Consider the following 26,538-nt stretch of genomic DNA (forward strand, 5'->3'; position numbering starts at 1 on the left):
TCTCTCCCCTATCCCTTAAAAGACCCAAGTCATGATGTAATTGCTATTAATGCCAATGGTTAAAATTAAAGAATTCCAGACAGTAAAAATATTCTTAAAACTGAAGTTTGGCATGACTGTAAAGATATCGTTATATCTTCCGGATGATTCCTGGTACGAGCCTACCATATTAACATACCTGGAATTTTATATTCTGGTTTACATTTCTGTATGAATTTCTCCACGCTCTGTACCACATGCTTATAAAACTTGATTGCTCTGAACACAATGGACATAATAAAAGTGAAAGTTAATTTGGTTTAACCTTTTTTTGTAAAGTCAGTATAAAATATAAATAAATTTCATAAATTCTTAAATATATAATGATAACAAGAATAGGTAAAAGAGAAGCTTTGCTCAAACAATTTTGCCTCAAAATAAAAATTAGTATTGTTTTTTTTCAAAATCTAACCTGAACTTAATGTTCCCAGTTCAATTTTAGGCATATTTTATATTTGAAGCATCGTGATCGAAACCCTTTGAAAATTTGACCTCTAGTAATTACCTAAATCTTCCCACCCCTTTATTTGCTCCTTTAGTGATGGCCTGTGAAGGTTTTTGCTTCTATTTTTGCCGCTCTCTCAGCTGTACATCGCCTAACAAAACATGCTCCCCTTCCATTTCGTTCAGAACGTGGATGAATGCAGAGCAGAGCGAGAGAGCGGTTAATTTTTTTAAAAAATCTAAATTTATTTTTGTTGCGCTTTCTAAAACATACTTGATTATTGTAATTTGTAGGAATCACCATGCACAGTAAAATTAGAAAACAAAAAGGACGATCATGAAATAACTAAATATATAATAAGTGCTATCCGTTACAGACGCAACCGAAACAAACCAAAATATAGAAAAGATTTGCATCTAAAACTGGCGTTTTTTTTGCTTTTGCATTATTATATTCGTTCCTTATGGCAGATTTTGTGATGGCCGTCATCTTCGCCTTGGAGATGGGCGGCTTGACCTCGTACAACGAGGTCATCTCGTGGTTGAAGGCCTGGACAGCCTCCATCCTGATGCTGGTTACACCTGAATAGAAACAGAAATCAGGGATCTAAAGGGATAAGACAATGGCAGAAAATTTGATGTACATCCCCAAAGGTGATACACAAAATTACCCCTAAATAGAAAGTTAGTGGTTGAAACGTTTGAACACTCAACTTAGTGAATCAACAAATCAAAATTCACAGAAGTCCCAAAAGTTGTTGAGCTAACGATTAAGAAAACGTTATTATAAAACTTTGGGGACTAGTGTAATAAACAGCTCAACGTCCCCTCCCTCCCTAACCTATGTCAACATACCTCCTGGTGTCCTCTATTGTATAATATCACTTGTCTGTTGTTCTAATAATATCTGTGCTACCATCTAGCATTGCATTTCACCTCTGAAAAATTTTGTTTATTATTATCATGTTTGACTCTTGAGAGAATTTCTAACCATTTGTGTAAAAAAAAATAATTTTGTGATTAGTTGTTGTTGAGCCAATAAGAAAAGCTTATTATAAAACTTTGAGGACTAGTGTAATAAACAGCCCAATGTACCCTCCCTCCCTAATGTTTGAGTGTGTTTGTATTACTCATTCTACTTTTCAGAAATTCCTGTTCAGAATCTTGAATATATGAATGAATCCGTTGAATGAGAACCGGTTATCAGCCATACTGAAAAATCGTGTATAGTATCGTATTACTAAGAGACAATTTACTACGAATATCAAAATAAAATTCTTAAAAATCTTATAATTTTTCATTTTAATATTCGCTGAACGCTGTCTATAATACGATGCAATAAATAACTACTCTATCCAATATAAGGTGACGTTGTTTCACAAAATTAATTTTAACACAAATGGTTAACTTTTCAACGTAATATTCTCTGTAACCAATTGAAAATATAAAATGAAAAAAAAAATAAGAAAATGAGACTAGAAAGAAAAGTGTTATAATAAAAGGGAGGGCTACTTTTTAAACAACACAAAAACTTAGTCTTAATTCTAGTTTTAGTTCTGTGACTGTATGAGTTAAGACGGTTTTCAGCTGTTTCTTGTAAGTGTTTTTAACTCTTTTTGACTCTTTTGTGTTAGTTTAAAAATGTATCCTTAAGATATTACTCCCTGCTTTAAACATTAAATAAAAGCTCTATTTTTAACAAAATAAAATCTATCACATTTATGACCTTTTTTACATACTATCAAAATAGATTTTTTTCTTTTTCAAACAATATGATATATTTTTTGCATTGTAATAAATTAACATTTTAACAAAAAACTTAACCCCTTTAAACTCTGAACAATTTGCAAAACATTTAGTTCTAAATATGTGTCAACGTCACACGACACATTTCGCTTCTTTATTTACAACGTTGTAATATATATTTTGTCTCCTTAGCAACTTAAACTTCACCGCACACTTTAAATGTACTTTAAGTACTTAATGAATTTTAGACGAGTTTTAAAAACATTCTTACATAACATGATAATGGCACTTTGATAAAAACGTTACCATCCGTTATTAATAACAGCTATATATCTTTTATTTCTAAAAGCTTTAAATTTCTTTGAAAGGGACAGTTCCACGAAAAAGATCATGTTAAAAACTAACTATCATGAACTCTTTTCTTGAAAAGTCCCCTTGTCCAATGTTATTGTTTATTCTGAAGCATGAATATTAAAAAGTTTGGCCACTTCGGTCAGATCGTCATAACTTTTACCCTCCTTCAACACACGCCTAAAAGTCGATACTTCTTTTTTTACGTTTAAAATGTATTATTTTATTCAAGCTGGCTATCTTTTTTTGGATTCCTAAGTCTGTTGATGGATCAATTTTAGTTTTACAAAAAAAAATTGTGGGGTAGTATTTTATTCTATGTGCGATTCCTCTTGGAAGGGTGGAGTTATAATGAAATAAGATTAACCTTATTTCATTAGTATTCATATTTAGGCATTGTACCTGCACACCCAAGGAAAAGTCTATCCTTGTCAGAACCCTCAGTCAAACTTACCTACAAGAAAAACATATCCTGTATTATGCAAACGGCTCAATTGTGATAGTCTTATTTATATACATTTGGTTTAATCTTTATATGTTTTGGCAATTAAGATATTTTTATTCACCTTTAATTTTGAAAGGTGAATAAAAATATCTTAATTGCCAAAACATATAAAGATTAAACCAAATGTATATAAATAAGACTATCACAATTGAGCCGTTTGCATAATACAGGATATGTTTTTCTTGTAGGTAAGTTTGACTGAGGGTTCTGACAAGGATAGACTTTTCCTTGGGTGTGCAGGTACAATGCCTAAATATGAATACTAATGAAATAAGGTTAATCTTATTTCATTATAGGAGTTACCCTCCCACTCAAATAGAATCTATTTGAAGTTTCACTGAAGAGGAAAACCATATCGGTTCAATAACTAACGAAATACTAATCTACAGAAAGACAATTCAATTACCTTTATATAAGGATTAAAAGCTTATCACTTAAAATTAAAAACCTTCGCTACAATTGTAGAAAATCGTCCTTGTTTAGTAAAACTTAAGAAGTATCGTTCCTGGCAATATTCATTCTCTGGAAGACATTCCACAGGACCATGCCAACAATCTTGTCCTCCTTCAGGTAGAAAATAATGCCCTTGCCGTAATCCTGGTTGTCCTCGTTACCTGTTATTACGCATCAGGGTGTCAACTATTTTTGGAGAATTTTCCGCACGTAATTTTCGAAGATTTATTCATAATATTATTAAAACATAATTAAATGTTTTTAAAATTCAAAAATATAATTTATGTAATTACAAAAAAATGCTTTACGGATTTTTCTCTTATAATGTTGACACCCTTTCCTGAAGCTGTTTGAGGGGTTACGGCCTTTATGGTAGCTGTTTCTTCAAATTTAGACCTGAAAATACCATTATAGTTAAAAATGAACAATGATTAATCTTAGTTGGGTCGGAATATGCCCGAATACGTGGCGTGCGTAGGATTTTGTCAGAGGGGGGAGGGAGGGGGGGAAATATTGAGAGATTGAAACTTTAAGGTTGGTGTAGATATCTCCCTCACGCACACGAATGGCAAAACAATAAATTTATGTCATTTTAACATCTTTTGTATGACGCAAAATGTGACAGGCTCGAACCCTGCACCTATTTTAAAGCCAGCGAAGGCAAAATAGGCATGTACCTGTCGTGTTCGTCAGATTCTGTAACCACAGCCCTGGGGGTATCCGTTTCTGTTGCCTGGATTCAATTATGTTTATACAAATACAGTCAAATATAAATACAGTTGTCGATTGATCCTGGGCAGTTTTCAGGATATTTTGTGGAAAACTAGGTAATCCACCAATTCTTTAAGAAATTTTTTTTAAATTTTCGTAGATTTTACACTTGGCTTTAGAGCACTGATACTGGGGATAAATAAATTAGAATTAACGGGGAGAAGTTACTTTTTTCCCAATGCCTAACCCCGCGGGGGCTCCAACCCACAAACTGTGAGAAAACTATAAATAGGTAAATAAGATTGCACCGTCATTTATTATCATGAAATATTAAAACTCAAGAAACTGGGGTGTATATTCTGCACAAAATTAATTTTTATCACTGCCAAAAAATATTTCATCCCCCCCCCCCCTAGTTTTTTCTCCATAGAAAAAATGTTTTCAGTGGGTAAGTACTCTTTTATTTTTTCATTTTTTCCCTCCTCCAACATATTTCCCCCCTAATTATTAATTATTTTGTATAAACACCTTTGCAAAGACACCAACAGTAGGGAGCTTAGAGTCTACGATACCGATGGCTTCATAACCGACATCAGGACCAAGGTCGGACCAGAACATGGACTGATGCGTGTAAGCCTTGTCTGAAAAAAAAATACAAATGACTAAGGGCTAAAAATCCGTCAAAGAGCAGTCTGGCTACCAATGTTATGAAATCATTTATCATGCCTTGAAGTAAGGTGAGTGGGCAGGACAAAACATTTAAAGACCTCTGACAAGAAAAGCCTTAATTTTATGTTAAGTGATTTGGACGGACAGACAATATTCAAGATTTAGAGTGCTACTAATCAGACTTTAAAATTATATATGTGGATTTATGTCGTAACTCTACAATATTTGAACACAATTACAGAGACTACCTGCGGGATAAAAATATTATTTTGGACTTTCCCACAATGAGTATATCGAGCACTTGATTACCTCACTCCTTTTTTTTGATTTGGGATAAATTGAAAGTAAGGACTCAAGGAGGGGGTAGTTTATTTGCCTATGGCTATGCCTAACCCCTGCGCAGAACCCTTACCCTGCGGGGCTAACTAGTACTTACTATATTATAATCTGACCAAAGATACAAATGAAAAACTATCCCCACCCCCCTTATTTCAAGACAAAAAGGGGGGGGGGGGGTACATTGTTCTTTGCTCCATATTGGTCACTTTGTGGGAAACCGCAATTAAATTTTACCTGCGCCTGTCATATTTTCACCGGCCAATCTTCCGGAAACAATTGCATGATCATGATGTTCTACTCTTCGTCTAAAATTATTATGAATAGTTAATAAGAGATCTTAAGGGATTAGACAATGGACGATAAAATTAATCAAATACAGCCCCAATTATGATTAAGAAAAGACTCCTTCTTAAGAATAAAAGTTTTGGTTGAAACACTTCACTAACTAGAACCAACCAATCAATAAACAAACTTTTAAGGTCAACGAATGAGAAGGCGCGATTAAAAACAAACTTTGAGTACCAGGATAATTTAAATCATATTGTCCCCTATTTTATTTGAGAAAACTTTTGATACCAGGATAATTTACATCATATTGTCCCCTATTTTATTTCGTTAATTCTTAATAAACTCCGCAGTATAAAATTTCTGTAAGTTTACCTGCCAAGCTGAGGATCCAGGAAGGAAGCAGCGTCTCCAGCAATCCATAAATTAGGACAGGCTTCGAACTATAGGATTTTGTATTGTTTTGTTACTTTTCGTTGGAGGTATAAAATGTTACTAATAGTTGCTTAACCAAGAAAAGGGCCATTCAGGATATTTCCTATAAATGAATAGTATATGAACACAAACAATTCATGTTTATTGGTATATCAATCATAGTATGAAAAAAAAAACAATGGGAAAAGAAAGTCTAGATCTTTAACCAGTTAAGGGGGGGGGGGGGGTTTAATGCAACCATCTCGTAATCAATGTATAAATGGCACTATAAAATATAAAATATATAAAATTTTGCATGAGTAATCTTTGGTAGGTCTATTTTCCCTAAATCGAACAAAAAGTTGGAAAAGTAACGGCTAACGGCTGGCAGCTCAGCCGCTTAGTAATTTTTTGGCTTTTGTCTATGGAAATAAATCACGAAACCTCTCTACACATAATGCTCTTTTCCGATCCAAAAAGTTTTTAAACGATTCTAGCCGGTAGTTGCTGGTACTAGAAATCTAAAAAAAAAAATTTTGTATCATTTCACATGATTTAAAGCAAAAATATGTTTTAAAATGTTGATTTCTACGTAATTTTTGACAGATTTGCCCTAAAAATAGCCAAAAAATGGCTAAACGGCTGAGCCGTTAGCTATTACTTTTTCAACTTTTTGTTCGATTTAGGGAAAATAGACCTACCAAGGATTACTCATGCAAAATTTCAGATCGAAATTCGAATTCTAAGTGCCGTTTAATCATTGATTACGAGATGGTTGCATTACCCCCCCCCCCTTTTTTTTAAGCTTTAAGGAACATTGTGTTTGCCCGACCATCTGGAGGTAATATATCTATGGTTAATCCATCCATACAAAAATTAGAATACAGTACATTCCTGTTCATTGACAACAAAACCACCATGAGCATCGTCTACACTAATGCCACTAGCTTTGGCCAGAGTATTATCAGGCACGATTCCGTAGGCTACTACCACATGGTCTGTCTCGATCGTCTAGAAATCATCTTTCATTATATGTTGTTTTTTTACTTCTGGGAGGGAGGGGACATTGGACTGTAAATAACAATGGTTTCCAAAGTTAATTAAGTTATCTTATTCGTTAGCTTGATGATCATGGGTACTTTTATTGAGTTTTTATCGGCTGGTTCTAGATTAGTCAAAATATATCTAAATCATGGAAAAGGGAAAGTGATTTAGACAAACAATTTTAAGTGAAAACCTACCCTCAACCAACTTTCCCTTATTTCTCTCTTTCTCACACAATTCCCTTCAGTTACACCAAAAAACAAGTTTTATGCCAACTTTAATCCAACAAAAGATTTAAATTTCTGTAATTTCAAATGGAATTAATTGGCTTAATGGTAGCCCAGCCTTTTAACATTAATTTTGATCTGCAGAAGGGGTATATATGTCAATTTATTGCAATTGTCTTATCACTTAAGAAGTTAAGATCCCAAGATTGTTAGTAAATATAAGGCTTTTGTAAAGAGAGTTCTTTAAACAAACATTAAGCAACTTAATTCGTTCCTATAACTTTACAATTGCATCCTACAAAAGTGAAATGTTATGATGAAAGATTAATTCCTTGTTGGTTAAATCAAGCTCTAGTCGTCCATTCTCTTTCTTCTTAATGCTTTTAATGCTGGAGTTGGGCAGAGTTTTTACACCTTCAGACTCAACTTTGGAGGTGGTCCATTCAGAAAGATATTCTGGAAGTACTTTTGCCATATTGCCGTTCTCCTGATAGGCTTGGTATACCTGAAACAAAAAAATATTTTAAGTATAGAATATGTAATATGTACATATGCACAAAAGGGATTAGGTTTACACTAAGTTTGGTTAGGTTTGGTTGTTATGGGTACAGGCTTGCTCCGAAAAAATAAAACCCCGCTATATATTTTCAAATCATTTTATGAATAAGGGGATGGGGTATTTTGAATACTAGCTTTTGTTTTAGATTTGTTTTTAAATGTATTTTAAGCTGATCTAAACCGAACATCTTACCTCAATTTCTCCAAGTTTAGATCTTTGTCCAAAAGCACAAGCCAGTTCACTGCCCAGGAAGCCGCCACCCAAAATTGTCACAGACTTGGAACTACTAACAATACCATCCAGCTTGTGGAAATCATTAACATTTCTGAATAGGGTTATCTTTTCTTTCACATCATCCGGGGCGTTGTTTAAAAATCTTGGAGCTTTGGGTTGTCCGCCTGTGGCAAGCAGACATTTATCATATTTAACTGTGGCACCATCCTCCAAATGAGCAATTTGGTTGACGGTATCGATTTTAACAACTTTTCTGCCAGTTGCTACAGAAATGCCGCCATTTTTAGACTCTTCCAACTCTTTAATGGGTGTGTAAAAAGGTAGTGGTTCATATAACAAGCTGCGTTCCTTTCCATTCCATTGCTTAAATTTTAAATCTTTCTTGGCTTGGTCGTCGTTAACAAACCACAATTCTTTGCTAAGTGGAGGTCTCATGTATGGTGGGCGTTCCTCCTCGCCGATAATGAGAATTTTGGCAGTAGGATCGCGTGATTTAATAGCCCTGCAGGCGGCAAATGAGGCGGTACCGGCGCCGACTAGAAGATATGGAACGGATTCGGGCAGGGGTTCAAGAATTTTGGCGGGGGCAGCAACAGCGGCTGCTGGTTCGGGTTCAGGTTCAGCGACAGGAGTTTCAGCTGCAACGTTAATTTCTTCAACTACTTCAGTTTTAGCTGGTTCCTCCTCTATCACTGGATCAGGGACAGATTCTATTAAACAACAATTTTCCACGTTATTTAATCTTAAATTAAACAATGTAAGGGGGGGGGGGGGTTAATACAATCATCTCGTAATCAATTGGCACATAGAGAATCCGAATTTCAGGATGAAATTTGGTATGAGTTGAGTAATCATTTTGAATTTTTTTCTTTTCTAAAAGTGTTTTTCAATGATTTGGAAATTTGGGAACTTGATGTAAGTAGTAAACTCAAAACATAGAAAATTCCTTTGACAGGCTCAGGTTCTTCTACAACAGGTTCAAGGATTTCTTCTTCTACGACAGCAGCTGGGGGTTCTTCTACAGACTCTTCTACAGCTACAGCAGGTGTGTCGTCTTCGATTTCGTCATTAGATTCTATTTTGTATTGCTATTGGATAAAAATTGATAATTACAGGAAAAGTTCTGTAAGATACTTTTGACATCACCTATGGCTAGACTAAACAATCCATATAATAAAGTAATAGGATCTCTGTCTGTGTGTGTCTGTACCAAATGATCTCGCTAATCACTGAACCGCTATGGTTCTCCTTTAAAAGATAGCTTCTCATTGGTCCAGGGAAGGTTTATAACTATTTTAGGGGAGGAAACCAACCACTACCCTCCCAAGAAAATATCGCCCATATAAAAAAATCACCCAACCCCCAAATTTTTTAAAAGCTTAAATTTAAAATTTGGTGTCGAAATTAAACACACCCCTCTAGAGGCCTTTAGGGGTGTAGCCGCTAGTGACATACATCAAACTACGACATATTAAGGTAGAATAAAGGAAAGAAAAGAAAAGCAAAAAGTAATTTTTAGCAAGGATTACATTTATGACACCCATATGTAGCGAATCATGGATAAACCAACGGAAGAATCTACTTTGAAGAACATAATAAAATAATCAATATATAGAAATATAAAAAAATTTAAGCATGCCTAACAGACCAAAGAAAATATTTTTTGGATGTTATACCTACCTAAATTCATTAGATTTAAAAACCAATTTTTATCCAATATTACCTAAAGCTGCTGAGGCGACGGCTGAATGATCAATTTTTGGTGTTATTGATGAATATTTTACTGATTTAATAAAATCTGGGGTCATATTGAAGTTGATTGTGTTACAAAACACCAACAAGCTGCCACCACAAGTGATTATACCTTAGTTACACAGATTTGCTCTTTATTAATATTATCAATCTTAAAGTTTTTCCATATTATTATTGTAGGTAAATTAAAACGCCTGATGAATTTTTGGTGCGTTGCGGTGCAGCGTTGCGGAGCCAGAGCCGAAGAGCCGCCATATTTTGCTAGAGCCGTTCTTTCTGTTAAAAAACGGCTCCGGGTAAGGGTTAGCTAAAAAAAGAGATTTTTAATCATTATAATTTGGCAACTCGGTTGTGTCGTGTGCAAATCCCAATTTTAAGTTTTTCAAGTCTATTTTTAGCAAAAATTGAACTTATAAAAACCTAAAAAGTCAAAAATAAACTTGGCCAAAAAAATATGTTGAGTTTTTCTTGATTTTAGGTCGGAGCCAAATCCGGAGCCATTATTTTCACAGGCGGCACCGCGGAGCCGGGGCGCACCAAAATCAAACGGCTCCGCATCGCTATTTAGTAGATTGGTACCTGTAATCAGAAGTGTGCACTGCAAAAGTTTAGGCATGGGGCATATTTTTAAAGGGTGTAAAATGGGTAAGTTGGCCATTCCCTATAGAATTTTTGAGAGTGGAGTTGACACACTTAATTATGACAATAATATTAAAGGATGTTTTACAAAAATAATTTTGGTAGTGCAGTTAGATAAAGGAATTTTTGTAGTTTTTTTTATTGTAAGGAGGTGGTATTTACATCATTTGAGTTATAAAATATGTTAAAAAATATTTTAAGTTTGAGCAAAATATGTGCCTGTCAAAAGATGCATATTGAATTTTTTTTGATTGCGTTCAAAAACTCTTTGCCATGGTTCCCTAGGCACGCCTATTTCATCAATACTGGGTCTTTTATAATTCTGCAGAGCTTTGGCGCGAATTGGTGTTTGTGTAAATGTTCTTTGCTGTGGCAAAAATGGATATATTATTATTTCATTGAATTAAAAGTTTGAATGCTTAAATTTTTAAAAAATAAAATACAAAACAAATTAGGCGAAGCTTTTCTATTTGGGTTGGTACTCCGTCAGTACGTAGCAAATAGCTCTTGTTGTTATTTTAAGCATGGATAAAGTTGCTTTCATGCATATAACAATCCAATCCCCACGCCCCCAACCATAACAACCCGTTATTGAAAGTTAGTTTTATTAAAAAAATAAAATAAAATTGCGGACGACAAATAAATAATTCTAGTGCTTCGCCTATAGGTTATTTGTGTATTTAAAGGGTTTTGTTTCTTTAAATAATCAATTATTTGCACACAAAAAGCATTTTCAAGTAAACAACGATAAGGGTCAAATTAAAGTGATAAAAATAGACAATATAATACGAAATTATTTTTTTGTTAACCTATTCTTATAAGTAATATTTCCATTCCTGTTGAAAAATATATGAAGCTCTCTGAACCCGCGAGGCTACACATGATCGTAAAACATTCATTTCCCCTGAAAAACATAACAATAAATACAAGTTATTGTTGGTCGGCACGAGCAGAAAATTGGAACAGGTTAAAAAAATTTACAGCTAACAATATTTGGTTGAAATGTTTAAATACTCAGCTTGGTGAACCAAACAATAAAAGTTCCCAAAGTTGTTAAGTCGATCAATGATTTAACAAATCATTATAAAACTTTTAGGACTAGTTAAATAATCAGCCCAATATGTCCCCTTCCCCCCCCCCCCCCCATTAATCATGGTATGGTTAGGAAGTAAAATGAAGTGTTTACAAAAGATAAACAAATATGAGGTGGGTTCTATAAACAAAACTGTTACGGTATCGACAGCTGCAAATACGGTATCAACAACAAAAATCTGACGCTAGACGTTCAGAAGTCATCTCACGGTATACGCAATCGCTGTAACGTATCGCTGTTATGACGTCATCTCACATTGCTGTAGATTTCACAGATGGATCAGGGAGATGTACAGCATCTCACAGTACAAGCTATCAAAAGCTGTCAAAATTCCTGCTTTTGCAGACGAAAATTATGTAAATAAAACAATAAATCATGCATTGAAAGCATGGTTTATGATGAAAAAAACGGGGCATTCCCAAGAGATCTCTATGCAGGGGATGAAAAATTTTAAGTAAAAAAATTTAAATGATTATTATAAAAATAAATATTTTCAATATAAAATTTTTGATAGGTAATGGAAATTAAAATTTTTTTTTAATTTTGTAAAAAAAAATATTTAATTGAAAAAAAATCAGGTAATCTATAAGTGAGTAAAGAAAAATTTTTCCGGGGGGGGGGGAGGGGCACTTTCTTTCCCCCTCTCCCTTCACATTTTCTGTACTTTAAAAAAATAGGCTGAATTGACCAAAATTCAAAGACGACATTTGCTTAACATCCCATTTATTGTAGTTTTGCTGTTGATTTTGTTGTTGATGACAGCTGCAGTATTGCAGTTCTATCACTGTACCATATTACCGTATTATCTCTCACAGTAATGTTTATAGAACGCACCGACACACAAAAATGGCCGCCCGAGGTACCGCAATGTGAGATACCGTGATAGAACAGCAATGTGATAGAACTGTGATCACAGTTCCGACTATAGAACCCACCTATGGTTATTATACGTGTCTACGTACACACACAAACAGAAAAGGACAAACTAATATATTTCACTAAATACAGGGTAAAAGGGGATCGAGCAAGTGATTCTAAGCACTTTTCAGCAGTAATTCCCTTTTAAATACATTGTAGAAATTTAACATCCTTTGCAGAATCCGCCACTTTACCGTATATGGGATTCGGACATACTAGCTGAAAGGCGTTAAGAAAACTCATGTATTCCTTTCTTCCATATAGAAGATAATATGTATAATTTAATTCTATTTATAATAATGACTTCATGCAATACACAAAAAAGAACCTAATTCAAAACTGGATAATAAATCAAACATTTATAAATAGCCAATAAAAAAATTTAAGTTTTTTATATATAATACCGGTTAGCACCACTTTTAGACCTTAACAAACTCTTAAAACTCACTGAAATTATACACATATCAATTACATCAACTTTTTCTAAAAAAAAAATTAACTTTTTTTCACAATTTTATCACAAAATAAAGCTTTTTTATTATTAATATTGGGAAAGGATTCACATTTTGCGTTCGGCTTCCTTTAACTTAGAAAATGCATGGGTTGGAGGCGTGGGGGAAGGAAAAACAAGCGAAAGTTGGGGGGTCAAAGGTAGACCCGGGGGGAGGTAGTCGCCATTATTATTTATGGAGTGTGCTTGTTTTGTAGAAATAATTTAGACTTAGCAAATAATTAAGCACAAATGAAATGTATGTCTATTAATGTGGTTGATTTCAAATAATTATCCGGCAATGTATCGTTGTACTGCAAGCTTCTTGCAATTTAATTGATTCGTAGATTTTCAAGTTTTATAAAGAATCCATAAAAATATTTTTTGAAAATCTACGAAACTTTGTTAGTTTAATGTAAGAATACTAAGCTCTGATTGGTCCATTGAATTCCCATTCTTATTTCTGATTGGTCCTTTAAATTTGTGATCTTGTCTCTGATTGGTTGAAATTTTTACATTCAAACTAGAAATTCGTCTGCTTCCTCATGTAAACAAATAATATAAAATTAAAAATTTTTGATTCACTTAACCATTATAAGATATTATTCTATTAATGATGTTAAAATAATTCAAATCAAAATGGAAGAATCAAATAATTCCTCAAAATGGGGAGTTCAGATTCATTGGCAGGACGGGACAGACGAAGATTTCGCCGATTTTCCAGATCAAATGAGATTGGCCAAAGAAAAGGCTCTGGTGAAGGCAGAAAAGAAGGCGGCGAAAATGGCTGAAAATGCCGACAAGAACGGTGACGAGGTGATGATTAATAGTTCAAGTAGTGAAGGAGAGGAGGAAGAAAATGAGCTAGAGAGTGTAGCTAATGTTAGAAAGTTCAATCATCTAGTAGACTCCCTCACTGACGAAGAAGACAATGGAGAGGACAATGAAGAGGATGAGGACCCCGGAGAGGATAAACCTGAAGCTAGAATCCTCTGGGCTGCTCAGAATAATAACCTAGATATTGTAAAGGTTATACTGGAGAAGTCACCAGGGCTGGTTGGGGCCAGGGATGAAGATTTGTACACCCCCCTACACAGAGCTGCCTATAGTAATCATATTCAGGTTGTGAGATATTTGCTGGAGATGGGGGCCGACCCCCTGGCCACCACAGACACTGGCTGGACACCTTTACACAGTGCCGCCAAGTGGAACAATTCTGACATTGTGGAAGTTTTGCTAAATGCAGGCACCTCCGTGAACACGATTTCTGAGGGAGGTTTGACGCCCCTCCATGTAGCGGCCATGAGTGCTAACAGTAGACAGACAATTGAGCTGTTGTTGATGCAACCTGACGTTGACTTGTCGTTAATGAGTAATCAGGGTGATACAGCGCAGGAAATAGCCGCCAGGAGTGGACCCTACGCACCCTTGTTTGAAGCTGCCTGGCCAAGGGGAGTTCAAACGTATAGAGAGAGAAAGAATTAACGTCAATATACATAACAACAACATTGTTTTTTAGAAGCTTTGCACCAAATATATAAATTCGAGAAATGGAGATCCGTGATTCTACCCTAAATATGTTGAAATATTTTGTTCCGTATTTTCTATTTTGTATGATCATTTCATATTATTTAAAATGAAATATGTTTCACTTGTAATAAACCAATGTACTAATAACGATAAACAGATGTATTTTCTAAAAATATTTAATTTGATAGGAAATATTTTATAGAATCCAAAAACATTATAAAAATTAATAATCCAAAAATGCAAAATAAATTACATATGTTTTACAGAAATTAAAATGAGGTCTGTCACTTTTGTTCAACGAATATCAATAGAGGTAAGTTAAATCATCAAAAATGGCCTATTTAGAAAAAAAGAATGACAACATCCATAGTTTGCAAAGTATAAAAATAATAAAAGATTTCAAAAGAAGAACAAACAAACCCCAAAAGTTAAAGGAACTTTACATGGCTGTTTAGTAAAATATAGTGTTCGTTTTTAACTGTCATATATGCAGATAAATTGACTCTGTATATATAGGTAGTAAATGAGCCGCGAAAATTTACATTGTATTTTATTTCAGTTAAATGGTTCAGTGGCACAAAATGCTGTTCTTTTGGCGGATGTTGACAATGATGAAGGTTTGCTTTTGATATTTGATTAGAGTACACTAACTCACAATTTAATCTAAGAGTCCGTGAAATTGGTTCTTCGTTTTCTAATTTAAGAAAGGAAAAGGTTTGAACTGTTAATCCTTATTCCTACCTTGCTGTTGATTTCACCTACTCCATAAAGACTAGGTACCCAGTACATGAGCCGTAAATTGCATAAGCTTTTTTCAAGTAGTTTTAGGGATGTCATGTAGCACGCAAACTTTCAAACTGAAAAATACTTACCTATTTGCTTTATTTAGAATTTGAGCTGATAATCGGAACAATGGAGGGAGATTTGAACATTTACAAAGGTGCTTCAGGGGAGGTAAGGAAGGATTTAGTTGCTAAATTAATAATTATGACATTTACAATATGACCTTAAAGATCATAACATAAACAGGTTCATAAAAAAAATATTTTAAGATATATTAATATTAACTTTATTTATAATAATCTTTTGATAAAAAATACTATATTTGACAGGATATTAAAAATTGGCGCGCAAGGTCATTTAAAAGACATTCACACGACTGACAAAATAGAAGTACCTATCTATCTTCTTTTGTAGGTGTGGAAACGATGTTCAAACTTGGGTTTGATAACAGCAATTGGAGTCGGTGATTTGTTAAATAAAGGTAAGAATAGGCTTCAAATCCTGAATGTTAGGTAGAAAAATCTTGTTCGTTCATTGTAGATTTTCTTTTAGAAAGTAGTTATTTTAAGAATGACGAGTAATTTTACAAAAAAAATGGGACTTAATAATATAGATTCATACTTAACTTTTTATAATGTTTGGAAAATAGATTAATGTACGTTCTCTCAAAGGGTCTGTAGAACATTTTAACCCCCCCTTCCCATCTATATTTTACATTATACGGGTTAGTTTTTTTCCTATGTCTATTGTCTAACCTCTGCGTGGTGCCCCAAAACTGCGGGGCAACCCTGTACCCAATTTTTTTTCTAAAGTCGAGGGAGGAGAGGTGATTTTTTTGTGCTGAACAAGTTACTTTGAGCGGAATTTCTTTTATAATAGATAGGCTTATACAAATTAAAGGAAATCTTACAAAGATCAAGACTTTCACAATTTCACGACCTATTACCTAATCTTTCTATATTATTTACTCATAAAAGTTCGATTTTAATTTTTAAGGGCGCAATGTGTTGGTGGTAGCAACTGGATGTGGATGGTTGTACATATTTGATTTTCTAGAACCTACAGATGACGAGGATATTGAACCAAGCTACAGGTTATCCTTAACTAAAAGTAAGAGGATGTTTATGTGTCTTTACCTTAAAATAAAAAAGATGTCTACATAAGATCTCGTTAACTGATAAACCGATTTGGTGTTCTCCTTTACAGTAAAGCTTCTCATAGTTCCAAGGGAAATTTATAACTATTTTGTGTGAGGGCAAGACTGAAAGATTCAATTATATTGTATGGAGGAAGGTTTTAATAAGAGATACCTATAAATAACTAAATTATTTATAAAAAAAAACATATATTCTTTTTAGACAACGTGTTCCAGCAAATATTAGAGACATAATAATATCAGGTTACCAGTTTCTTTGTAGTTTTCCCTCAAAGTGCCGCAAATAACCCTAACCTCCCACCCTCCCTTATTTTCATATCAAATAGTTATAGGGCAGGGGTTAGCAATATCAAGAAATATCTCCTCCCCCCTTATTTTAATTTTTTAAGATTTAGAAATAGGGGGGGGGGGGGTTCAGTCCTTGATAAAGAGCTTTTTAATTTTTATTGCTTTTAGATAAAATAAAAATCCAAATATTTTTAGATATAAATTCTGATGGAAGATGGGAGCTTATTATGAGTCTAACAGATAGGTAAATTTTATTGTTTTTTCTCATCTTTTCTATCTTTTTGAATGAACGGGTATAGTCCCTTTCGTGACAACGCCTCTTAAGGGGCGCTTCGTCGTATTTTCACAGTAGCTTTTCTCTTATTTCTAGCGCCTGCGAGGTAATCACCTAACCAAACCTAAAATAACCTATCTAAAGCTACTGTAAAAATACTTAAGAGGCGTAGTAACGAAAGGGATTGAACAAAATATATCACCCCGTCCATTTTATAATTCTGATTAAATGATAACGCTTATTGCATGATTTTACGGTTGCAAATGATTGTATTAATAATACGTATGTTTGGATCATGGAAAGAAAACAAAGTAGCGGGTTTCATCGTATTTTCACAGTAGTTTTTTATAGGTTTTTTTTACTATGTTAGGTTAAGTTGGGTTAGGGGATTGCCCCGCAGGGTTTGGTAATTGGTCCCGAAGGATTAGAGCCCCCCGAACGAGTAAAAATAGAGGAAAAGCTACTGTGAAAATACGATTAAAGGGACTATATCTATAATTTGATTTTGTGTACCTAGGGTTGTGAGAATGTATCGTTGGAATGAAACTGTCAGTCCAGAATTCTTTATGGAAAAAAGGAAATTTTTCATTTTTAATATCAAAATACAGCTAAATGACTTAATAATTATTAAGCTGCTTATACAATTTTGTGAAAATTATGTTTTTTAATAAATGGCCTTAAATGAAAATGGCAAAATGGTTAATTATTCTTCTACATGGAATCCCCTTGCTGAAAGGGGGGGGGGGGGATGAAAATTATTTTGGAGGGGGAAAAAATGAAAAAAATACCTAAGTGAATCAGTTATTAAGTTTACACAATTTTTGACAGAGAGAGTCAAAGAAAGTTGGTTTCCATTGAAACTTTTTATTATTGTAAGACTGATTTGCAGCTCTAATAAGCTTTTTACCAAGGTAAAAAGACTAATATCAAAAATAATTTAATATTTTTTGCAACTGTTGAAAAAATTAATCTTGTGCAGAAAATAAACTCATACATAAAATTTGCATAGTCTCCATTCACTGTCTTCTCTCAATATCAATATAATATGGGCGTAGTTACATAGAATATATTTGGATGAAAAATTATATGATAACCACAGAGATTCAAGGGAGATGAATTATTCAAGCAGTCATAACATGATCAGCACCTCGGATATTACTCCAAGTACTAGGTTAGTCATGTATAAAAGACTCTAGCAATCTTTGTATTCGAAGATACAATGTAGAATTAGATGTAGAAGTCATGTTCCTGTGTTCTTAGTTTCTTAAGAATACAATCAATCAAATTTATCTTATCATTATTGACATTGTAAACTGTCGTCTTTTCTGTTCTAAGTAACACAGATTTGAAGACAACCATCTACTTGATTGAACATCCTTTTTCTGGAAGTTCTAACTGCATAGAAATTACTTTATGAGCCAAGGCTTTCCACTATCTCTTATCATTACCTTTAACTGGGGTCCCACTGGATTTTATAGTATTTTTTATTCTTTTGAAAAGACACTAGAATTATCAAACTAATCATAATCTATCTAAAACTTTTTCTTTACATTTTTTTGTACTTTTTCTAGGAGACAATCCTCCCAAATATTATTTGGAAGATTTTTGTGCATAAACAAATGGGAGTTTGCCTCTCAAATTGGAACTGTGTCATTCAACATGGACTCTCAAGGAAATCCTGCTGTTTTAAGTAAGTCTTTATAAAATAAAACACTTTAGAATTTAAAAAAAACTTAGATAAATTGATTTTTCCTTAATCAAAAGTTTACTAAAAATACAGAGGTTAATTATAATGTGCACAATTGCAATGTCAATTGCCTTGTTGAAGTCAAAATTAGCTATCTAATGATTCAACATGTTGTAAATGAAAAGTCCACCTATTTTAAATAATATTTTCTATTATAAATTGTAAAATGTTAAGGAAAAATCTATATTTAAGATTAAATAGGTATAAGTCCTTACTTAATCAGTAGAAAAAATTTCAAAATAATTTCTTTCTTTTAAAGTTGGTCAACCTGGAGGAGCATTTATGAGACTGTGCTGCAAGAAAAATGCTACCAAAGATTCAACAAAACAAGAGGATGGAGGTATTAACCATTATTCTACTTTTTTATGCAAAGAAAAGTTTGAACTAAGATTTAAAAAAAAAACATTTAGAAATATAGTTCAAAAGATATTTGATGTTAAAAAAAAGATTTTATGAAAGCAAAATTAAAATGTATTAAGTTTCTGTGTTTGTTGACTTCTAACCAGTCATATCGTTAGTTTCAAAAACTAATTTAAGGCTTCAAAATATTAAAATTGGTGCCAAATATTGCTAAATTCCCTAATTTTCATACTGGGGTTAAACGTGTGAAAGAAAGGGGTTAAATGGGAATATTATAAATATTGAAATAGCTATACATTTTCATACGGCCAGGATATCGTTGTAAATCACTAATTATCCCTTTCAAAAACTTAGCTAGACCGTTTAATTTTATTGGGCAATTTGAGTTTTTTTTAAAAAATATTGGATTTCTCAAATAAATTAGCATGTTCATATGATCACGGAACCTTCGCATATTACAAAAAAAAATTTCTAGCTAAAGTTTTTTTTTGTTGAAATATACATGAAAAAATTTAAATAGATATAAAATTTGTATAATAGATAAGATTTTTAACACTGAAAGGTTTTTTTACTTAATATTTACTTAATATGCACGTCATTATAAAGTATAAACATTGTTTACTGAAGCAAAATGTTGTCCAGATTAAATAGTGATTGTCAAAGAACCACTTTATCTTGTTTGACTTGTAATTTTACAGTTCGTATTTGTAAAGTAGCGGCACTGCAGAAAAAAAATTTATCTTCAGTTAAAATTTCCCTCCTTTTTATGAGGTTCTTATGATAATACTCCACTGTAACTTAAGAAGGAGTCATCTTAAACGGGTCAACATATGGGAGAGGGAGAGGATTAAGAATAAAATGAGAGATAAAAAACAAGGATGATAACTTCCTTAAAAGCAAAATAGTAGTACAAACAAACATTAACACTTGTATTTTGTCTGTTGTTATAACTGAATAATCAGAATATAAATGTTTAAGTAAAAACAAAATTATAAGTGAATATTTGGAGTTGCTATGCTTTCTAAATTGTACAATAGAACAATACTAACATGCCTAAATTCTAAAAAATCTATCAGTTCCAGATGTACAGACGGAGCGGCCTTGATTATAGAAAAGCTTCGCTTTTAAAAATTGGTCCTTAGAAACACATTCTTACAAAGGTATATCTAACATTGTCTCACATAAAAGTTAATTTTTAAAAGCGAAGCTTTTCTATAATTAGGGTCGGTCCGTCCATACGTCCGTCCGTCACTCCGTACGTCCGTCCGTAACAGATAGCTTTTTTCGTTAATTTAGGCATGTTAGAACTGTCCTATCGATTTCAAACTTTGCATAGTGATTCCTGCAGTAATTAGGTAAGATTTAGAAAGCGTAGCAACTCTATAATCAATTTTGCATCGACTCTTATACATTTAGAATCTGATTATTCAATTTTGACACTATACAAGTGTTAATGTCCGTTTGTCCTACCAGTTCAGCGCTTCGCTTTTATGGATGTTGTCATCCTTGTTGTTTCTATAAATGCTCATATTTAAACTTCCTATTGTATAGGATTATGGGGGGTGGGGTGTGTTCACAGGGTTTTTTAACCCCCCCCCCCCCCTCCCATATTCAATTAAATATGATTTACTTTACAAGGCATAGGAAAAAAACAAGCCGTTCTTATTTTCTCTGCTCCCTTCCTGAACTACAAATGAATTCTTAAGAGCAACTTTTTTTATGGGGGGGGGAGGGAGATTAGAATATAGAATTAGTTTTTTTCTTCGGCACCTCGGGGCCAAAAAAACTGGTTTTAATCTTATAATTGTACATTCTATATCCGCGGAAAGCCGTTTATAATACAATGAAAGAAATAACTATTATTGTCCATGTTTTACCTTTTACCTTTATTTTGGCAGAAAATAGTAGTAAATCATATTCAATTGGATATGGGGGGGGGGGGCAACTCTGTTTAACTTTAGCCATATAAAGGAAATCAGAGGGTTTATCAACAAGGATGACAACATCCATAAAAGCGAATCAGTAGTACAAACAAACAGTAACACTTGTAGATTGTCAGAACTGAATAATCAGAATAAAGTATAAACAGAATTATAAGTTAATATTATAAAGTTGTTCCACTTTCTTAATCTATCAGTTCTAGATGTACAGACGGACGGACGTGAAACCAACCCCAATTATAGAAAAGCTTTGTTTTTAACAGCAGTAGATATAATTAACACCCCTTCCCATAAATCTTCACAATAGGAACTTGATGTTTAAATATGAGCAGTTTTAAAAGTTAAAAGAAACAAAATTTAACTTTCACTTTTAATTAAGAAGCTTTATTGTTCATTGGTTCAGCGGTTAGTGAGATCCTTAGTTAGAGCATGACCTGGACCTTTCTAGGGAATAGGTAGAAAGCAATCAATTACAAATCTGCAAAATTAATCTTTTTTTAAAAATAGAATCTGTTTGTTTTGTATTGATTCTCTGCTTGTAAAACTTATATAATAAGCTTTTTTTTAAAGCGAAGCTTTCTATGATTAGGATCGTTCCGTCCGTTCAGAACAAATAGCTATTTTTTGTTAGCTAAAATTTAAATTGGATAGGGAAATGGGCGGAGATATGTTATATATAGAATCTGTACTTATACTTTTGTCTTTCCAACCCCTTCAGTATTCTCATGCAATAATTTTTGTATGCCTTAAAACAGTTATTTTTTTAGAAAAATAAAATATCATTTTGTATGTAATAAAATAGTAATAAAATGTTTAAAATAGTTGTACGGACATTCTGGTAATGATTATAGAGTTGTTACGCTTTCTAAATTTTAATTTTAATTTGAGCATTTATAAAAGTTATAAAAACAGAATGACAACATCCATGAAAGGGAAGCTCTGAAATAGTAGGACAAACAAACATTAACACCTGTAGAGTGTCAGAACTGAATAACATTATACATTGTTGTTCTAGGAATCTGTATTCCAAAAATCATATCATTCAGATAATTATAATGCATAAAAATTTGATGTTGAAAAACTTGAAAATCAACATGTTTGAAATGGACATACGGACATTCTGATAACGAAAAGAGCTAACTGTTACAGACGTACGGACCGACTCTTATAATAGAAAAGAAGTTGAGGTTTTGATTTGAGCAAGGGGTCGAACTTGAAACCTTACTTTTAATAAAGCAGAGCTTTTCTATGATTAGAGTCGGTATGTCCGTCAATTACGGTTAGGTATGTCCTTTAAACTGTATTCTGTATTTAACAATTTTACAAAAAAAATGACGTATGATTTTGTCAAAAATAATACATTTATAAGTCCAAGCAAACGAATGAGAAAACGTGATTATAAAACGTTGGGTACCAGTATAATTTACACTTTACAGTCCATTCAATCCCTACTTGCCTTCCGGGTTTTTAAAAATGGACAAACAATGAAATAATATGAAATATATACATGGATATACTGAGAAAGAAAATTTGTAGTTAATTTAGCTTGCTAACACAGAACTCGTTTATTGTTCATTAGTTTATCTAGTAGAAGGGGAGTGGGTAGATTGGGGGGTGGGGGGTATGGTTATTTTAGCCAGCTATGAGTTTCACTTTATCAGAATACATGAAAATTTGATGCAGCATCCAAGTAATAATATTTCCGTTGTAGTAGCGCCTCTAAAATGGAATGGACACACACACAAATAATCTATGATTCATACCCAGGAATCTGAGGGGATTAGAAAATGGACTTTGCATTGATGTACATCACCAAAAATTATAAATAAAAATCTATACAATATAAAACATTGGTTAAAAAGATTGGGCACCTACCAATCACAATTCAATTTTTTTAACCTACGAGTAAAAAAACTTATTAATAAAACTTTGAGTACTTGTGTCATTAATTATCAAATGTCCTTAACAGTGCAGTGGTCTTTTTTTGGGATAGTATCGACTTTAAAATGGATTTATAATTACTTAGACATTACATCAGATTTTCCTGTTCTATTAAAAAGTGAACTATTCGGCGGGCTAAAATTTTTATCTCCCCCATTCCTCTTCTTTACCCCTTCCCTTCCATCCCGACCAACAAATGTGAGGTGATATTGCAACCTAAATTTTTCTCTTGCATGTTGACAAGGATATTGATCAGAGATCTAAATTGATAAGACAATGGCCGATAAATTGATGTACATCGCTAATATTAATACACAAATTTACCCTTTTTTTACTACTATAGTGGTTGAAACGTTGGACACCCAACTTAATGAACAAACCAATCAAAATTCAAAACTTAATAAAAGTCCCCAAATTTGTAAAGCCAACGAATATATGATTAGTGAGATGAACAGCCTATTGTCCCCTCCCTCCCTGGATATTGATAGAGCTATATTATAAAATACTTATGTTGCATGTTGCAGTTGTTTACTCAGCTGGGCCCAGGAAGGGAACTTTGATGATAAACAAAAATACCCCTCATTAGATTACAATTTAAGTTTAAAATGTCTGGACACTTAACTTTATTGTGTTTTAAATTGTCACATAATCTTTAAGCAACGATCACAGAGTTGATAAATACATTTTATACCCAAAGTTTTTAAGCTAATATAATTTACAGTCCAATGTCCACCCCCTCCGTGACTCTGCTAGTTCAATAAGCTTAGTACTCAGATTTCATACATTTTCAACCCAACCCCCCCCCCCCCCCCATAAAATAGGGTTAAAATCATATCGATCCAAAGAAACAATAAGTTATAAAGACATCCTGTTACTTTTTTTACAAGAAATACTGGTTAACTTCAAGCGTAGTTTGTAGTATATTTAGAATTGAAAACAAAACCATATGTTAAAAATAACCTCCCATTAAAAAAAATATTTACCCTCTCCCCCCCCCCCCCCAAAAAAAAAATAAGCTTGGATGCCCCTGGTACATCCCCAGTAATGATAAACAAAATTACCCCATATGTAGATTAAGATTATTGGTTGAAAAGTGTGGACACTGATAGTCTTAAACCAACCAATGAAAATACAATAAAAGTACCCAAAGTTTTGCGCCAACCAATAAAATAAAGTAATTTTAAAACTTTGGGTACCAATTTAATTTACAGTCTAATACACCCTCCTCCCTGGGGACAGTAAAGAATTTCTGTTATGATCTTTATGTAAGAATGTTAAAAAATATTGAGAGGGTTTTACCTATTAGAAGCTAACCTGTAAAGTTCAGCTAGATCAAAACAGACGCACACATTCAACGGCAAAATTTGTGCTGTGTTGTTATTTTTTTTTTTTTTTTGGGTCAGTAGCTTAAAAAATATCTGAACTAGTATCCTATTATATGTATACTAGCAGCTACACCCTTTCATCTAGAGGCTCTTTATTCGAAGGGGCAAAAAAAGAACTAAAGAATAGCTTAAAACCATCGTAAACCTTAAATATGAAAATATAACAGCATAAAACCATCACAAAAATTATGTGAAGCTTACCTAGAATAGAGAACCCAATCTGTTTAGCAGTTATTGAAATCTAAAGCTTAAGACAAAAAACTCCAACTTCTTTATATAATAGGATGTTATTTTTTTCTAAATACTTATACTCTTCTTATATTTATTTAAGTCTCGTTGTAAGTAAAAGATCCCTCCCCTCCCCCTATTATGATGTATGATATATGATGAATGATCATCGGTCAACTTTTGCTAAAAGAGATGGGGGGGGGGGGGAGTTCAGTATAGGTCAAGTGAAAGTTAAATCCTAAAGGGTATTATTTTCTTCCATCCAAAGTTGTAAGTCAAATATAAATGGGGGGGGGGGTGAGGAATATTTTTAAGGTTTAATTATATCAACAAGGATCACAACATCCATAAAAGCGAAATGGTAGTACAATCAAACATTAACATAAGCATAAATGTATAAGTATAATCAAAATTATAAGTAAGTATTATATAGTTGCAACGCTTTCTAAATCTATACAATATCTATACATTAAATTAATGATGCACAGACCGACGCGTCAAGTCTCAAGAACCAACACAAATTATAGAAAAACCTTGCTTAGCTTAGACATACATTTATTAAACTTTAACAGTATATAGTCCTCCCCCTCCCCTTTATGATAGGAAGTTGGTCATGAATATGATGTTTACAAATGAGCAATTTTTTTATAAGTTACAATACACAAATTGTCAAAATCCATAAAAGCGAAACAAATTTAAAATGCATGATAATTTTGATTATTTCATTTAATTTAAGCATTCTTATAATTGTACATTCTATATCCTAGAAAGCGGTTTATATTAATTGTAAGTATGACTGAGTCTCTGAGAATTTGAATGTTTATTATTTTTTGGTTAGATTTATAATAAAATTTGTTCAACATGATTTTTAATATTAAATGCGCTGTTAACTCTATATTTGTTTGTCTGACTTTATATTCACTGAGCTTTGCTTTTAAGGGTGTTATCATACTTGTTTAGTTACATTCAGAGCGGAAGCAAAGCTACTCCTTTTTAAACATTTTGATTTTTTGAATTTTTAGTTACAAAGCTACTCTGTAATATGTTATTTGACAAGGATGACAACATACATAAAAGCAAAGCTCTAAAACGAACATTAACACATTTAGAGTTGCAAATAACAACTTTGGAGACTTTTTTTCTTTAATTTTGATTGGTTGGTTTATTAAGCATGAAATGCTGCCAAAATGAAAATAAAAAAACAAGCGAAATTAGCAATAAGAACTAAGATTAACTATCTTGCTACGAGATTGTGTGATTATAGAAAAAAAATCTATTCACCAAACCTTTATTATTCCAAGTCATAAAATTCTAGTGAGGCCATAAACCTTCTTCGTATGATAATATTTTCCGGAATTTTTATGATTTTCTGACAATGTTTGACCGTAAAGATATGTGAACATATGTAGTATCTTACAAATACATCCCAAATCTAGCATAAGTTGACCCCTTCTATCCGTATGAAAATGTTAACAAAGGTGTGAAGTCTCAATTTCCTGTCGTTTGAATATATAGGGAAATTTGTATATTGTTAGGGTTATTTTAGTATTTTGAAAATATTGAAAACAGTAACATTTCTCTACGAAATCACCCATCGTTTAAGATTTTGAGTATGTTTTGAAAAATACTATAAACTAAAACTATCATTGCTTCTAACTAGACTTGCATATTAGCCACCATTTTGCTCTCGGATGGCCTCGGTGCAATACAACTATTATCATAAGATTTCCAAAATAATTTTAGCTTAACCTCAATTACCTTTTTAGATGACAGTGGTGACACATCTGTTAAATGGGAAGCTGAGGAATTTGCCATCACACAAAAAGGAAGCTATTTAGATTTAGATATCTTCATATATTTTATAGAAATTCTTTGTGCTTTCCCTCAAAGTTCCTATCGAGCATTGAACCCCTCCCCCACACATTTTAAAAATTGAATTAAAACTAAGAAGTAATATAGTTTTGTTCTTATTCCTAACCAATGCGGGGACCCTA

General features: G+C 33.0%; 5 protein-coding genes across 8 annotated transcripts in view; 2 read left to right on the top strand and 3 right to left on the bottom strand.

Moving 5' to 3' along the window:
* LOC145303993 (uncharacterized) overlaps positions 1–1,424 on the bottom strand; it is a 41,713-nt gene extending 40,289 nt beyond the window's left edge. For all 4 annotated transcript variants that reach the window (XM_080145739.1, XM_080145740.1, XM_080145738.1 and 1 more), the window contains exons 1-3: positions 1,339–1,424; positions 945–1,065; positions 179–258 (exon numbers count right to left, since the gene is read on the bottom strand). In XM_080145739.1, the coding sequence (XP_080001865.1) occupies positions 179–258; positions 945–1,048 (184 nt within the window). In that variant the 5' untranslated portion in view covers positions 1,049–1,065; positions 1,339–1,424. The remainder of the gene's footprint in view (positions 1–178; positions 259–944; positions 1,066–1,338) is intronic.
* Positions 1,425–2,563: 1,139 nt separating this feature from the next.
* On the bottom strand, positions 2,564–8,726 carry LOC145303994 (apoptosis-inducing factor 1, mitochondrial-like). Its single transcript, XM_080145741.1, has 10 exons — positions 7,979–8,726; positions 7,559–7,732; positions 6,851–6,967; positions 5,918–5,985; positions 5,492–5,562; positions 4,778–4,890; positions 4,216–4,271; positions 3,878–3,934; positions 3,590–3,698; positions 2,564–2,759 (listed from the first exon to the last, which is right to left on the bottom strand). The coding sequence occupies exons 1-10, from the start codon at positions 8,453–8,455 to the stop codon at positions 2,682–2,684; spliced, it is 1,320 nt and encodes a 439-aa protein (XP_080001867.1). The 5' UTR covers positions 8,456–8,726; the 3' UTR covers positions 2,564–2,681.
* Positions 8,557–11,339, bottom strand: LOC145304410 (uncharacterized). Its single transcript, XM_080146291.1, has 5 exons — positions 11,248–11,339; positions 10,631–10,778; positions 9,744–9,884; positions 8,956–9,095; positions 8,557–8,658 (listed from the first exon to the last, which is right to left on the bottom strand). Exons 1-5 carry the CDS (start codon positions 11,308–11,310, stop codon positions 8,557–8,559), a joined length of 594 nt encoding a protein of 197 aa, XP_080002417.1. The 5' UTR covers positions 11,311–11,339.
* A 2,081-nt stretch (positions 11,340–13,420) lies between these two features.
* Positions 13,421–14,711, top strand: LOC145304698 (ankyrin repeat domain-containing protein 49-like). Its single transcript, XM_080146641.1, has one exon. It carries the CDS (start codon positions 13,552–13,554, stop codon positions 14,395–14,397), a length of 846 nt encoding a protein of 281 aa, XP_080002767.1. The 5' UTR covers positions 13,421–13,551; the 3' UTR covers positions 14,398–14,711.
* LOC145304411 (KICSTOR complex protein ITFG2-like) lies at positions 14,651–26,480 on the top strand. The gene is made up of 12 exons (XM_080146292.1): positions 14,651–14,755; positions 15,002–15,059; positions 15,332–15,396; positions 15,640–15,706; positions 16,222–16,318; positions 16,584–16,624; positions 16,865–16,913; positions 17,461–17,518; positions 18,041–18,114; positions 18,515–18,633; positions 18,950–19,030; positions 26,311–26,480. Exons 1-12 carry the CDS (start codon positions 14,717–14,719, stop codon positions 26,478–26,480), a joined length of 918 nt encoding a protein of 305 aa, XP_080002418.1. The 5' UTR covers positions 14,651–14,716.
* Positions 26,481–26,538: the final 58 nt, after the last annotated feature.

The sequence above is a fragment of the Acartia tonsa genome, chromosome 13 (genome assembly GCF_053477335.1).
Source record: "Acartia tonsa isolate MP-2025a chromosome 13, ASM5347733v1, whole genome shotgun sequence".
Lineage (NCBI taxonomy): Eukaryota > Metazoa > Arthropoda > Copepoda > Calanoida > Acartiidae > Acartia > Acartia tonsa.